The sequence below is a fragment of the Cinclus cinclus genome, chromosome 1 (assembly GCF_963662255.1).
Source record: "Cinclus cinclus chromosome 1, bCinCin1.1, whole genome shotgun sequence".
In the NCBI taxonomy this organism is placed as follows: Eukaryota; Metazoa; Chordata; class Aves; order Passeriformes; family Cinclidae; genus Cinclus; species Cinclus cinclus.
The window spans coordinates 147,257,774-147,274,686 of NC_085046.1; the positions used below are offsets into that span (position 1 = coordinate 147,257,774).

Here is a 16,913-nt window from a genome sequence, read left to right on the forward strand (position 1 = left end):
AAAGCAAGGTAGGAGGTGAACAAACAGTGAGATGCACTTGAACACAGAGAAGAAGATTTCATCCACAGCACAGGACTCAGAAGTTTCTCTGAGCATTCCAAACCCAGAAACCCGTGGTTTGAATGAACAGGAAAAATGGTATGGTCTACTTGCAGAAAAGTGGTACTGAGAACAGTGAAATAAATAAATCCGATGTCAGAAAAATACCCTGAAACTAAAATTCTAAAGAAGCTCGGGGCGAAAGAGGTTTGGAACTGAGCAAGAGAACAGTGCACAAGACTGGTATAGGGGCTTTTTGGGTATTGAAAGTAGACATCTGCTTGGTCTGTGGTCTATGCCCAGCATCACTGCTCTTTCCACTACTACCCAAACAACGAGCCAATGTCCCCAGCACGATGAGCAGAGGCAAACTGTGTTTCCATTAGTGTCCTGCATGTGCAAACAGATAGAGCACCACCTCCCAGCTGCCAAAACACTGCTGCCTTATCTACAGTGCAGCCAGGGGTAGAGGGAACAGAGAGAGGGAAAATATGACCACACTCATTTGTGAACAGCTCAAAAAACCTCTCAGCTGAAGGTCTGGTCAGGGCAGGTTTGCACAAAGCTGAGATAAAGGTGCAGCAGGTTTCCCTCTTCCCCCAACATTTCACACACATGCTCCCCAGGAGAGCTGTATTTCCCCATCATGTGGCTCCTTGCTGACAGGCTGCCTGGTGCCCTGCTCGCCCAGAAGGTCACCCTGTGCCTGACCCATGGTGGGTGTGGTGAACAGGAAAAGTACTGGGAATGAGACATAGTCCTCATGTTTGTACCACGGAGGCTGAAGAGTCCATGTACAAACCTGAACCCCATGGAACTGCATCCTGGATGGGGAGGGAAAGAGGTTTGCTTTGCCTTATCTCCAAAGAAATGAGAAATCTGTGTTCAGAGTTGGGCTTCAGAGGTGTATCCCTGTGTCCTTTGAAACTTTTAAACACATTTGCTAACTTCATCCATGTTTGATGGGACAGGATATGGGGATTTATAGGGCAAGAGGGAATGGCTTTAAACTGATGGAAAATAGGTTTAGATAACTCATTAGGAAAATATTCTTTATTGTGAGGATGGTGACGCCCTGGCACAGGCTGCCCATAGAAGCTGTGGATGCTCATCCCTGGAAATGTTGAAGGCCAGGTGGCATGTGGCTTTGAGCAACCTGGTCTAGTGAAAGGTGTCTCTGCCCATGACAGGGGGGTTGGAATGAGATCCTTAAGGTTCCTTCCAACCCTGATTATTCTGTGGTTCTGATTTATCCCATCTGAATGCAATGGTCAGGAAAGTGGAGGTCTCCACGTCAACTCATCACCCTGGCCTCTCTTTACAGCCACTGGAAAAAAACAGGGTGGGTGTTTTTTAATAAAGAAGTTTGTATTAACAACATCACTGATCCCTCCTGTTGTCTCTCTCAACAGGGTTTGTGTGACCCCCAGCCCCAACATGGACAAACTTTAGAGGATGTAATTTTATATTGGAACCAACAGCAGCAACATTTGGAGAACTACACAAAAGGGAAAATTTGGCACATTTACCCATTACTTGTGTTGAAAATAACATTCCAAAGCATTTGCACCTATTTTGTCTTATTTTTGTGTGACATTTAAATGTACATTATCCATGGTCTTTGTTCTGACACCACATGCAAGTGGCTAATATTCATACACAATTAAAATACTACAGACCTGGGTCAGGTCCCTGTAATGCCCTCCTCAAGAGACTTGTAAAGGCATAGCCCTGGCCAGGAGTTCATCCAAGAATGGAAAGACAGAAGCATCTTCTCTCTTCCACTTGTGAAAAAAGTCTTGTGAGACTGAGCTCTGCACAAGAATGGGAGATGGGATGGGATGGGATGGGATGGGATGGGATGGGATGGGATGGGATGGGATGGGATGGGATGGGATGGGCAGGATTTACACCTTCTTCCAGGATTATGGAGGATGCAATTCTAGGGAAGGACAATTCTTACCTGTCTTCCTTGTGCTGAGGGTCTGAAATGGTAGCATCTTCTCTGGTGATATCTTCCATGTAAGCAAATAGCCAGAGCTGGATGTAGGGTTCATTTTAATAAATTAAATTATCGTGTCCAAGTCTTATTTCATGGCTCTTCTCTTTACTTAATTTACATTCACATTACTTTTGCACTTGTCTTTTCTCCAGGGATCTGCAGACACTCTGTCTGGCAAGGTGACATCTTGCTGGGGTGACATCCTTCTGCATCCCTGGAGTCCATACCCCCAAAACACACTAAACACATTTGCAGCAGAAAGGAGCACATCCAAATACTGTATGTGTTCTATAAAGCCTTTTAATTCTCAGGAGCCTGGGGCCTTTCTCAAGCCAGAGGTGAGGACAAACACAATCATTATTAAACTGGTGAATTGAGAGTTGGGGGGTGGGGCAGGTGTTGATGCTTTGTTGGTTCAGTTTGGGATTTTTTAGGAACAAAAAAAAGGATGGAAGGGGCAAAAGTTCCCTGTTCCACAGTTCCTAAGGTCACACTTCATATTAAGGTTCCATTTAGAAAGAGCACATAATTCCTTGATACATGTTGAGATGATTGATGAATCATTTATTGTGTATTGCTGTTGAACTGCTGGTCTCCAGAGCTGTGATTTAACCATCTATAATACCTGCAGCTGCTCTGGACACGGCCATCGATAATGCTGGAACACAAAGTATTTGTGTGCATAACGTGCTTACCGCATCTAACATTTATGAATGCTTTATAAACAATTTATAAATTAAATCTTAATATACAGCATAACCTATTTTTAATGTTGTGGCAGTTACATAACCTGTTTCACCTTGATTCATCTCAGTTAATTTCAGACACCTTGTGGAGGTGTCTCTGTAGCCCTGTACCATTTCCCTCTGCTTTTTCTTCCCTCCCTTCTTCCCACTGCTCTTTCACCCAATTCTGCCCCAAAAGTCCTGGTCTGGGATGCTGCAGCCTCACAGGTTTCTGTGTGATGATGCAGCTTCACATCATCAACTCACTCACATGTGCACACACTAAAGGAAAACACTTGCCTGCCTTTTCTTTCCCCTTTTCAACCCAAAACCATTGCATGGATTCAGTCTTGTGTGGCCACATGAAGAGGTGAATGAGGCAAGGGAATGGGGAGGGAATGGCATTTCTACTCTGGATCTGAGCTGTTGGGAAAGGAGGTGGAAGGCATATGCCTGAATCAGACCATGGAATCACTTCAGCCACCAGCCTGGACCATTCTGTAAGAACATGGGTAGACTTTGGAGAGCAGAAGGGCCCCGTACCTGACACAGATTACTGATGACATCCTCACAGTCATTAACAAGATGCTCATTGTTAAACTGTATCAAAAGTTGGCCTGATTTCTCTCTGGCAGTGTCTACATTGTTTTGCTCAAGCTGAAGAGGGGTTGAAATTGCCCTTCCCCAGCCATGGCATCAGAGAATGCTGGGCCATAAAAAATTCTCTGCAGAGGATCCATCACAGAAATGGTGCTGTGCTGCCTCATTGTTAATATATGCCTTCCTTTATGCCAAGTGATTTCTGAGCACTCCTGAGGAGTTTTCCTGCGGCTGTGAAGGTGGGGAGGCTGGGAGGATGTGCAGGCACCAGCCCTTGGGAGAAAAACACTTGGAAGAGCAACTGCAAGCAGCAGGTGGCTAAGCACTGCTTTGCCTGGTGCACAGTGCTGGGGACAACGTGGCTTCCCAGGCAAGTCTGTGCACCTGATTTACACCTCCAGGGTGCATTTCTGTGGTTGGTATAGCCACACACTGAGCAAATCTTAGCCTGGAAGGACCTTCTGTACTCCCAGACTTGTATAGATGCAGTGCCAGATTTTGGTGAGATGCCTTTTCCCTGTGCCAGGGTTCCAGGGAGCCAGTGGTGATGGCCATGCACCACAATGGCGTGTGGGCCTCCATGACAAGTTTGCAGGTTCACATGAAGATTGCACATCTGGGCACAGGGTAAGATAATTTCCCACGGAGATGGGTAACTGAATTAGCTGTCAAAAGAGGGCCTATTAATGTGTTTCTATAGATGTGTTTAACATTAGGCACGTGCTTGGAAATCTTGCTGAATCAGGGACACAGGGACAGTAAATGAGCAGTGACACATCACCTACACACAAAGTCCCACTGGTGTTATGGAAATGATGCATTGTGAATGCAGTGGATTAAGTATCCTTGAAACAAGAAGCATCAGATTGTAACAAAATAGACAAGATCCTGTTCAACAGAAATAGTTCAAGATGCTCTAAGGAGAGGATATATGAGAGTCAAACTCCAGTTTAGCAGCTGAAATTGGGTTTGAAGCAATTTTTTTCCCTAACATGAACAAAGTGTTAGGAAGGCTCTAACAGAGATGCAGAGGAAGGAAAAAAAGAAAGGGGCAAGTTGATCCTTTCTGCTGGGACCAAAGAAAAGCAGAAAAGTGCAGTGAGTGGAAGAGTCGGTGGGAAGCATGAGGTGAGATAGAGCAAGATAAGAAGCTAAGAACTAAAAAGATGCTGAACAACTCAAGAACCCTGACCTAACCCCAGACGGAAACGCCTATCATGGAACACTTGACAAAAAATTTTGTCCAGATCTTTTGTGTCTTCTATATTAAGAAAAGAGCATGAGTGTTTGTAAAGCTCTCTAAAGCAGCTACCTGTAGGAAAGCTTCAAATCCCCCTGTGCCCACACAACCCAGAGCTGCAGAGGGCTTGGTTCCATCCTGGGGAGCAGGCAGCCAGCACTGCTCTGGGGTGTGTAGTGCAAGCAGGATGGATATACAGCCCCATTCCAGGGACAAAGTGCCCACACCCAGGGAGGGAGCCAGAGGACTCGAGGAAGGGAGCGTACAGCTGGCCCTCACTAAGGAAACCTTAAGAGCTTCTTGATTTGGAATCCAAATTTAACAGATAAACAGGAGCCCCAGGACTGACAGAAGAAGCTAAGACAAGGCTGGGCATCAAATGTTTTTTTAAGTGCTTGAAGTCAGTCTTCCAAGATGGTCCTTCCAGCCTTTGAGCTGTTTCTTAAAGGATGGAAAGGGTGATAGAATAATGGAGTGCTTTGGGTTGCAAGGAACATTTACAGGTCTAGTTCCAATCTTCTAGCAATGAGCAGGGATATCCTCCGCTCCATCAGGTTGTTCAGAGCCCTGTCCCACCCAACCTTGAATGTTTCTAGGGATGGGGCAGCCATCACTTCTCTGGGCAATCTGTGTCAGGGCCTCACCACCCTCAACATCAGTATAGGGACACTGAGGCATTTCACAAATTAAGCCATGTTGGAAAGGATCCATAAGAATCAGCAAATCCAACTCCCACCTCTTCACAGCACCATCCCCAAGAGTCCCATCATGTGCCTGAGAGCCTTGTCCAAACACTTCTTGAGCTCTGTCAGGCTCTGGGTTGTGACCACTTGCCTGGGGAGCCTGTTTCAGCACCCAACCACCCTCTGGGTGAAGAACCTTTTCCTAATATCCAAGCTAAGCCTCCCTAGACACAGCTTCTGGCCATTTGTTGCCTTTCATGTGAGTGCCTCTCTCTCTCCTCAGCTGACAGTGAATAGGCACTGATTCAGCAGCCACACTATAGAGCAGACAGGTTTCACCACCTCTGAATTCATTTAGGAAGAGAAAGTTTGAATGAAGCTGAAATTTTGGCTCCTGGGTCCAACAGGTTCTTTCAGAGACAATAGAGAATCAAGAGGTATGCATTATTATTAGCAAAAACACGTAAGAACACAACTAAAAACTACAGACTAAAGAGACTGGCAGAGGTGTAAATAACAAGACACAAGTATTTATTCAGGTAAAGTTACATAAGTTACGCTTCTCCAGTGCATTCATATATGGGATCAACATCTGGTCTCAGCAATGGCCATTTAAATTAGGAATAATTTATTGTAACCACTGGTTCATATCAGATTTACAAAGAACAGTTCATCATGTTCAAAATAATTGCTAGGTGTTTCAGAGAAAGAAAAAGAAGTTTTCAGTACCAAGAAAGGAAAGCAGATAAGATCAGTATCATACTTCTTTCAAGCAGTACAAGGACCAATCCTGACAGCAACCCTAGTGATAATAAGCACCTTTCCCTCAACCCTTCTCCAAATTACACTAACACTTAAAATCTTCCTTCTGGACAAGTTAAAAATGATCACCAGAAGGAAAAAATTCTTGTGCTTCATTTCTCTCACCAAGACAAGTAGAAATGTGAGAAAATTGAGGAAGATATCATAAATGCCAAAAGAACTGAGTGTCCAAGTTGACAAGGGACAGAGTAGCCTACTATACAACAGATAGACCTTTAAGGGTCAGCTCACACATCAGAACTTATATTTATGTGCACGTATGGCAGATTTATAATGGCATATTGGATACCTAGAAAATATGCAGCCTGCTTTTGTTGTAATAAAACCTGTTCCCATTCCAACAGCATCAGTGGGCTGTACATCTGTATCCTTCGTAAGTAAAAGGCAAAGGAATGTTGCATCCCAGGACTCCACAGAACAAGACCCTCTGTTCTCAGAGAATGCTATCAATAATTCATTAGAGAATAGTGCCTTAGCTGGGTAAATTGAAGGATCCTGACTGCAACAGCATCTACTTTACAGTAATTTTATTTCAAATGCAGTGTGGTCCTTATAAAGCCTTAGCTGTATTCCTAGAATCTGCAGATTATCTTCTGGGAACACTAAATAAAAATCCAATCTGGATTTTGCTGCAAAAACAGTGTTGTGCAACACAGTACAAACATTCATGTCAAAACCAAACTTTTACAGAGAATATGTACTGGTTTAGTTCCTGCTCTCCTTGGATCTTATTTTTCTGTGTATTGTCTATCCAGGGACAGAGAATTCAGTCTCATGGCACAATCTGGTCAGCCAAGCTCCACCAAAACAGAAAAACAGAGCCAACTCAGCTGTTGGACCCTCTTTTCAGGGCTGTCTCAAGCCCAGAGCCACTGTGCCATTCTAAGGAACAGTTTTGTTAGCAGACCTCACTGGCACCTGACAGAGCAGTGAATCACAGCAAATAAATCTTCAGCAGGGCTCAGATTTTCATCAGGTCAAGACTGAAAGCTTCCACTTTCAAGGTTGAGTACAGAGCCACAGCTCAAGCACAAATGTTGATAACATTGCCACAACACAGGTTTTTAGAGATAATACCCTGCATACACTGGAAATACAGCTACCATGCTACAGCCATAGTTCCCTCAGGTTAGGAATATATTTAGGATGAACAGTCTTTTGCAAGCATGCAATGAAAGGAGTTTTGAGCACTGTGTTTCCTGTGGAAAACACCAGTCACATCTAAAATACCCCAGGGCATGATGCAGAGAGCCAGAACTGAGCAGGAAGGATCAGGCCAGGCATTCAGTGGGGGCCCATGTTTGCATGAATTCTAAAGAAACAAAGAATCTGAAAAGAGGTTATGCATGTAGATTTAAATAATGTAGAGCTAACTGGAGTGTCTCTGCCACATCTTGGTGTATCCACCCCCAAAGCATACTACCACCAAATTTAACTATGTATTTAAGAAAAGACTGAGATAGGTTTTAAACATATGCTCCATTAAATAATGTATTAATCATACAGATAAGACATCTCCCTGCTTTACATGGGGTAAAAACATGTCTCACTATACAAAAACATTATTCTGAAAAATAGGCTAAATTATCAGTACATTCAACAACTGCTTTCACACTCAGGAATTCCATGGCCTTAATTGCCTAATAATTAAACTTAAAAAAACCCCCAAACTTTAAAGAAAAAACAAAAAGAGGAAAACAACAGACATATTTAAAAAACAGTATATTAGTATGAAAAATCTGATGAGAAGAGTTTGCAAAAACTCACAAAAAGTTATATTAATGATCACCTGATTAATTCTGGTGGATCTTTAAGAGTCTGCAAATATTTCAAGTGACTGTGTAAAACATAACTGTGAAAGCCTAAATTCACAAGCAAGCCTTAGGAAGCCCAAAAGTTGGCTTAGTTTTTCTCTCAAGGACAAAACTCTTTTGCTCTTCCTCACCCTCTCTCCTTTCTAATTCATAGATCAGCCAAACTAAAGGCAGTGACTTTACCAGGAGCAAGTGGCACTGGGCTCAGGGGAGGGGGAGAATAACTGGAGGCTATTCTTACTTTGAGTAACACACTAAAAAGCACCACCACTGCCATTTACTACCAAAGACACCAAAATCTCAGCAAAAAAATTAAGAACAGCAAGCCAGTGAATGAATCTAACAGAGATCTATATCCCAAGGGAACATGCCATGGGTCCAGCATAAACCAGGAGGAATTTCATACAGATACACATATCTTACTGAAAAATGATCAAACAGGATTACTCAAATAGGATTTAAGACCTTCAAACACATGGCAAAATTCAGCCCTCAAGACTCTTTCAAGCCACTGATACCAATGGAGTGTATTGAAGTATAATGCATATAGTTTCAAAGGCTTTCTGGAAACAGAGGAAAACTTCAGAATAATTATAATCTCTCTCTCTCCCTCTGAAATTAGCTAAAGCAGCTGTCTAAATGACTATTAGCCGATTCAGAAAGTGTTCAGCTGTTCCTCCAAAGTAGAGCCTGTGTCCCGGGGCTGGACAGAAACAAGGGGTCAAGCAGAGGATGTGCCAAGCACTGCTGTGTGCTGTGGTTAATCAAGTAGCACAGGGTTCATTTACAGCTTCGGTGGGGCCACGGGCTCTGTAGCACGGATGTGGACACTGGGAAGGCAGAGCCAGGACAGAGGCAGCTCCCTGCTGCAGTTGTCTTCATGGAATTTGATATTCAGGTAGAAATCGCCCGTGTAGAGGAAGAGAAGTGCTCCAAAGTACACAGAGTCTTTGGTCGGCTTTACCTGGCGGAGATAATGCAAAAATCAGGACAAATAAACCATCAACAAAGAAAATTAATTGCAGTTTGCAATTCATTAGCTACTTCAAAGGGTCTCAGAGTACTCCAGATTCAGATCTTAATAATGCTTTCATATAAAAAGGAGTAAACATCTTGTCCCTATTCTAGTAAAACTGTTACATTAAAAAATTAATCCTGTTACTCACTCATGCAGTAAATCTGTGCCACAGCTCAAAATAGAATATGAACTTTTAGGAGTTGCTGATTCTAAAACAGAACTTGTTTAAGGTAGAGATCACCCTAAATCTCTCCTTAGACTGCATTTACCAACATCTCTATTAAGGTTCTAAAGTATGGCTCTGAATTAATGTTAAATATATGGCTAAACACCCTTTAACAGCTTAGCAATAACTCAGTTCATTCTCACTTATTACTGAGACACGATATGACTGCAAATTCTAATCAGGAACTTAGGTCACTATCACTGAAATAATGAAGTTTAGCAAGAATCTTCCCAGAAACAGTAGCCATTCTGATTTTACTTGTCCAAATTAAATATACAGAGTTCACACTGTTTCTACATTTATGTATCTTCCTTCATCACAAATCCATCTACAGTCCATATCTTCACAAAAAATAATATATCTCAGTCCATCATTTCAGCAAGACACTTCAGTAATTTCTAACTTTAACACTCCCACCACTGTTCAGCATGTGATAATGTTTGAATTAGTATCTGCTTCCACAAGATGTTAAATCCAGTTTCAGGATGCCTTGAACTGAGTTAAAGTTACAGCAAATGCAAAACACCAAATCAACACAAAGCCATTCCACTGGATGGAATTTTTCCAAAAAATTGTGAAAAGGCAGCTTCATCCCAGCAGAAAAGTCCCAATAAAGGCTGAGTCTCTGAGACAGATGATCAGGGCTGTTCCTCACTACAAAAAATTTCATCATATGGTAAACTGGGACATGAACAATGGGATGTGAACTGGGAAAGTACTCATGGACATCCTTTGCTGAAGGACAAATTGCCACTGCTTGGGAAAACCAGAAGAGGGATGATGGGAAGGCCACGGTGGGGAAGAAGGGAAAGGCAAATGATCAACAGATTTCAGGGGTGCAGGGAACTCTACAATATTCCAGAGAGCTGAAAACTTTCAGCCACCACCTTCCATGAGGCAGATTCTCTGTAGCTTTCAGAAGTGAAGGGATTGAGCTATTTCTTATTTTTTTTTTTTTTTTTTTTTACTTTCACTGCTGGGTTCTTTAGCCAGGAGATGCATATAACTATGCATCCTGTATAGTTCCCAGGGCTATCAGTCTTTGTTGGACCTCCCTAAAACAGGAAGAAGTCCAAAGAGGGGTCATGAAGCTGCTAAAGGTACTGGAGCAGCTTTTCTAAGAAGACAGGCTGAAAAAGTTGGGGTTGTTCAGCCTGGAGAAGAGAAGGTTGAGTGGAGATGTCACAGCACCTTCCAGTATTTTAAGGAGCTACAGAGAAGCTGGAAAAGACTTCATCAGGATCTGTAGTGAGAGGACAGAGAGTACAGGGATCCAATTGAAAAAGGGGAAATTTAGGGTACTTATATGGAAAAAAATTCTTTACTGTAAGGGTGGTGAGGCCCTGGCACGGGTTGAATGCCCCATCTCTGGAAGTGTCCAAGGCCAGGCTGGGTGGGGCTTGGAGCATCCTGGGATAGGGGAAGGTGCCCCTGCCTATGGCAGGGGAGTTGGAATGAGATGAGCTTTAAGGTCCCTTCCAACCCCAACCATTCTCTGCTTCTATGACTCCAAATTGCAGCTTCTGCACAAGGGCCTGTCTGTTCACAAGCAGCCACATCCTCAGAGCTGGAGAGCCCAGGCTCCCTTTGGTTTTGGTGCTGAGCACTTCTGCTGACCTACAGCAAACTTGTATCAGCATCGTGTCATCCACATCAATGATCAGAACAGCCACAGCTGTTCCCCTGACCCCGTCCTTGGCATCTCCCCTCCTGGCTGGGTACAAGTTCTTGCCCTCTGGCACTGCGTCTGGACATGCAGAACAACATCATGCCATGTCCCCTCTTGCCTCCTTCCCCTTCTCCCAGGGCTGCTTGCCTGATTTCTGCCTCACTGGAGCTGATGTGGACTTTCATGCAGAGGAGGGCAGAGGCAGCCACTAATGCCAGTAGTGGGTGCAGGCAAACAGAAAACAAATCCTCCTCAGGACCCTCAGCTTATTCAGGCTCCTGGTCCATTTTTCCTAATCTTGCTGCACCATGTAGGAATATCTGTAACAGCTCAGCTCAGAGCCCTTGGCAAGCAGGAAGGTGGCTACAGGCTCATCAGCATCAACACCAGCCATCACATTCATGGTTTGGGCTCTACCCACATCTGTTGTACCACCAGCACTGTAACAACACTTGTGGTTTGCAGAAGAAACAGGGAAGCAAAATGAGCTTGAAACCTTCACCTTGCTTAAAGTGCAGGTGGTTCTGCAGAAGTTACAAGGTGTTTCCTTCAAAACAGGTACCAATTTTGGAAAGTGAGGCTGCGTCTCCAGTGGGGCTGCCTACAAACATTACCAAAAGATCAGACATTCAGTTGCAGCAGTCAGGTCAGTAGAGGGTCACATCCAGCCCAGCTGCTACACCAGGCACAGGACTAATTTTGAGGTTAAACCTACATTTAGGAGCCCAAGGTACTCAAGCTCCTACTACAAAAGGAGGATACCTAGTCAATGCAAACAGTGGAGCAAGCACAGAATGGTCTCCCTCGGCAGCCTGCAGAGCCAGAACAGAGTTGCCTAAACACAGGTGATGGGATGGCCTAAGGCACTGAGACACCTGCACAGGACTGGGAAGATGCCCAGGATATCTTACAGGATTTTCAGTAGCATCTGGTGGCTGGTAGGATACCCACAACACCTGCATGATGGTAAACACCTACTTTTGGGCAACTGAATCTCAGCCCTGTGTCCATAAGCCAGGTTCTACCAGACCACACCTCCATTGACTCACGGGAACTTAGTGGGCCAGCACCCCTGGTAACAGCTCCTCATTCAGGTGTCTCAGTCTGGAACTGAATCCACCCAAATGTCTGTAAAGTGGATGTCCACATCTAAGCCAGCTGCTCAACATAAGGATTCACCTGATCAAATGCAGAATGAGGCAAAATGTTCCATGAACAGCATAAGCTCTGATCACCCGCTCAGCCCCTCGGAGTGGCTTGTTCAGGTGGTCACCTTTGCAGCTGGCAGGACACACCACCCCACTGACTGCAGTGCATGACCCAGCTAAACCATGAGGAACACGACTCGTGTCTGATCCAGGCCAAATTCATGTTGTCCTTCAGTCCAGCAGCACACAGCTCTGGTAGTGCCACTGCCCAGGTATGTGCCTGTGTGTGTGCTGAATCATTCATCAGGATGCTGATATTCCTGAGTCAGGGCAGAGTTAAAACAGGTTTTATTAAAATTTCACCATTCATGGAAACAAAGATGAGCAGCTTGTACCTCAGAAAATACTGATAGAAAATCAAGGAAAGAAGTCCACATTACTCCTTTGTTCCACCAAGATAGAAGAAAAATTAAGTTTCTAGCTCCATCCTAATTCTTCCTTGATTTAGGCTACCATGTGGGATTGTGATTGCTTAGAACTAATTACTACTTATTTATACTGCTGTAGTACTTAGGGAGCTCAGTTGGAGATTAGGGCTGGTGCCAGCTACTGCTCGCTGCCCCAAAGAGTTTACAGTGTGAATAAAACAGTGCCAAGAAAAATAATTTGTTCCAGATGGGCCACAGAGGACCTGCCAGAAGTGAGCAAATGTTCACCATGGCTTCTGAGCTGATTCAAAATGACCATCTACTAATGAATTTCTCCTCATCTCCCACTACCAATTGCTTGAGCTTGTGTGTGATAACACACACAGGAAAAAATCCTGCTTGAGAATAAGTAATGGCATAAGCAAGGACAACAAGAGAGGATGAATTGCTGGGAATTACAGCATTCTCCACAGAAGACAATATTTTGGTTTTAATTTGGAAAAAAGCAACTCTGTCTGACCAACTAATTATTCAACAAAAAAAAATTGGCAAGAGTGAAAAAAATTAATAATAGGGCAGAAGACAAACTTTATGTTGTGAAGCAAGATAAAAAAAGAATTCAATCCACTGCATTTTAATGGGTAGGTTCCACCGTGTTAACTTGTGTTTCAAAACCACCCACAGAACAAAAAAGGTCAAATATTTAACTCATAATGGAGAAAGTCACTTTTCCTGTCAAATACAGAGAAAAGTAAGGTTAGCAAAATTAGAAGTTGTGCTTAAAAATACAGATTTTACTTAATTTAAAATGCATGGAAATAACTCAATATCCTTTAAAATTTTCCAGAAAAGACTTTGCTTTTTGAAATAGCACATCCCAGCAGAGACTTTGTGACACAAACCCAGGCTGCTGCATCAAATTGAGGTAAAAGCACAAAGAGGTGAATAAGCATCACTACATTACTTCCAAGATAAATCTTCTAACTAGGACTTCAAGCCACAAGAAAGGGAACTACAAAATTGTGTGACTTTACCCTTTCAACAATTTATATTCACACTGCAAAGCAGCATGTGCATCCTGAAAATTCCTGTATAAATCCCTTGTCTTCCAGGTAGCAGCAGAAACTTCTTTGAGACCTTTTAGTTGGGAATCAAAAATAATGGTGAATTTTTGAGCATGAGGCTTAATATGAAACTAACATTTAGGAAGGCAGAGGGATCTCTCGGGGTGGTTTTGTAGCAATGATGAAGTTTCTGCATGACAACAGAGTGAATTTCCAGGGTGTGAGGAGTATCTGCCCTTGCTGTAATACCTGATGCTCCCACTTGTCCTTGACCATGCACCAGTGGCACACCAAAGCAGACCTGATTCTCCATCCTTCCTCCCACCCAGCTCAGTCCTGCAATAAATCATGTCAGCATCCCTGTGCCAGTGTCAGTGTGAAGTCAGCCCAATTAACTTAAACTGCTGACCAATGTAGTTTTTGCTAAACTGGACAACTTTGCACAAAACAAGTGCTCTCAGTGCCTGTCCTGGTGGGCCTGCTTGTGGAGAGGGGACCATCTTTCACAAGCAGCTGGGAAAGGGCAGCACCTCAAGCCACCTCCACTAAACAAGAAAAATAGTCAAGTGCCCACAACCTCAGGTTAAAAAAATGATGGAGACATTATTAACAGCTTGCACACAGCAGCACTGAGTTGAAAGCCAGCAGGGAATCTGGTCCAGCATCTCAAGTTTTGTTTGTAAAAACGAGAAACTCTGGTTGTCTTTCATGTCACCCAGCCATGGCTTTCTTTGTTTTTTAACCAGTGTCGGTCTGACTTTTGGCCAAACTCAGGGCATAAACACAATTCTGAGCATGGTGGTTCTTCCCTGAAGCATCAAATGCACAAACCAGGGCTTTCTCCTTGTCCCCCCCAAACAACTGGAACTTTCTGAAATCTACTTTCTATTTCTAAATTAGTTATTCTGAGGGAACAAAGAGCCTCTGGAAGACATAAAGGATTTTCTTCCACAATCAGGGCTCTACGCCCCAAAGAAACATGACCAAGCACTTTCCCTAGGACCCTGTGTAGTGTCAACACTACACACTGGGAAATGTAACACTTGTCATCTAAAAGTTGACATTTTGTTCATTTCACCTTTTTGTATGGAAAGGAGGACAAGCAGCAGAAAACAATTCTATTTTTAACTTCTCGGGGATTGTGTTTACAGGAGAAATGTCAAAATACTGAGCAATGGGGCAAAAGCAGGGACCTTAACATATGAGAAGGCTGCCTGGGCAGGCACCAGAGATGTGACCTCCTGACTTTTTGCCCCGTAGGAGACTCAATCAGAAGCTAAGAATACATCACACTGACATCTCCCTTTTCCCTCATTAGCCTGGAGGGTCAGGCCCTTTGGCAGCTGGGCATCCAAACACCACCACTCTGATTAAAAACTCCACATTGTCAGAAACAAAGTCAAAGAAAGCCATCCCTGGATGATTTCTGTTGACATATTTAAATTATTCAGCTATAAGAATGCAGTTAGCCCCCATTAAAATTCAAGTTGATGGTATATTTCATGCTCATTAGCTTTTAGAAATATTGTCTTCTGTGATGCATAATTGAAAAATACACATGGTGACTATCTCTGTGGTTAACCTTTAATATTTTTCTAACTAAGGTTCACTTATATATTTAATTTTGACAGGTACATTTTATTACCAATCTGAAGAACTGACCTAAACAAAGGACCTAAGCACTATCCCAAACACTCACCCCCTTCTTCATGTTTATTTCATGAGTTACCAGAAATGTTGCTCATTCCACTCTGCAGCATTGCCTGCAAATTTTCATTCCAGGTATTTTGTTGTTGTATTTTTGGGAGGGAAGGATGTGGGAGAGAGTAGTATTATCAGTACTAGCAGTGTCTTGCCTTAGAAGTGAAAAGCTCCTAGACTTGAATTTTCTAGAGAAATTGAGAGAAAAATCACAATCTCAATTGTTTTAAAAAGGGGCTTTTTTGTGTGTTTTTTTCTTCTTCCCCCCCCCCCCCCCCCCATTTTAATCATTTCTTTATGGTTTTATAACAGTATGCTAATCATTGAGGAAATGAACCAGCTGATCAATTGGTCATTAATGCTTAGTATTTTCTTTCTGCAGTCTGTTATGTTTCCTCAGGACCTGACTAAAACTGATTTGCTGAGTTCCTCAGCTCAGCCTGGGGAATGTTTCTTATGGACTGAAGAAAAAAAGAAAAGTTATTTAAAATCTATTACTGCAGGCTGTGCTGGGTGACTCAAGGGACTAGCAATCTGGTATTGAACATTCAGTCTAGGGTTACCTGTTCACATTCAGCCAGATCTGGAGTGACCAGAAGTTGCTGCCTCTGATAATTTACTATTGGTTTACATGGTAGGAAATTGCTTAAACCATTTCAGAGAAACCACTGCAGATGAACACAGCAGCACTTTTAGCAGTAGCTGCCATAATCATGGGGCTTTCCAAAGATTAATCTGCTTTAAAATGCACAATAGAACAACAAAGCCCCTTTCAAATGCACGTCATTCAAAATCCTGATACTTGTGATAAAAGAACTCACCGTGTCGATGTAGAAGGTGTTGGACCCCACAAAGGTGATGGCATCCTGCAGGTCGTAGTTGTGCACCCCATTCTGGTAATCCTGGTAGGGCATCATGGTCAGAGCAAAGGGTCCCACGCTGTGCTTGCTCCAGTTGGTCAGCTTCACCTGCAAGGGGACAGGGTCCCCCACCTGGCATGTCACCACGGCATCACAGTCACAGACCTTGCCATCAACCAGGATGTCTGCAAATCAAGGAAATGAGTCCTCATCAGGCTGGACACCTGCTTCAGAAGCCACATTAATCTTGACAGGAGACTGAACAAGAAAAAAATAACCTCAATGAAACCAGGAGTGTGAGACTGTTAATATGGGAAAGAAAACCCATAGTTGTGCTGTTGTGCAGGGCACCTACTTGAGAAAAAACAGTTCATGTGGGCCCGATATCTGTCTACAGCTGTTGAAAGAACTATGAAAAAAACCTCAATTATGATCTATACACAGGCATCAGAAGATTTTTTTTAACATCCTCCCTTGAAGGCCAAAGCCACAGATCATTTCTCATGGCTCTGCAAATCAACACCATGAGGTGAAGGGAAATACAAACAGGAATCATTAATACAAACAGCAGCTAGAGAGATCCAGGCCTGGAGGCCCATGTTCATGTGTTACAGCCAGAATAAATCCTTCTGTATGGAGGTGAGCTTTTGGAGTAGGACAGACATTGGCAGAATTTGCAATGTAATACATACATTAAAATCCAGATTATAAGGAAAAGAGGGATTTTAAAATTATACTGCAGTACAATGAGCTTGTTCACTCTTTGGACTTCAAATCACTCTGGGATTTCTATTTTTAATTTTCTACTTTTCTTTCCCTTACTGGGACAGCAGAAAATATAAAGCCTCTAAATTGGTTACTGCTGGGACAATGA

The 16,913-nt window shown here is 43.1% G+C and overlaps 1 protein-coding gene across 1 annotated transcript in view; it reads right to left on the minus strand.

Moving 5' to 3' along the window:
- Window positions 1-8,702: 8,702 nt before the first annotated feature.
- The window catches only part of TRAPPC9 (trafficking protein particle complex subunit 9), a 435,473-nt gene continuing 427,262 nt past the window's right edge, over window positions 8,703-16,913 (minus strand). The window contains exons 23-24 of the mRNA XM_062491886.1: window positions 16,001-16,224; window positions 8,703-8,889 (exon numbers count right to left, since the gene is read on the minus strand). Coding sequence (XP_062347870.1) covers window positions 8,710-8,889; window positions 16,001-16,224 — 404 coding nt within the window. The 3' untranslated portion in view covers window positions 8,703-8,709. The remainder of the gene's footprint in view (window positions 8,890-16,000; window positions 16,225-16,913) is intronic.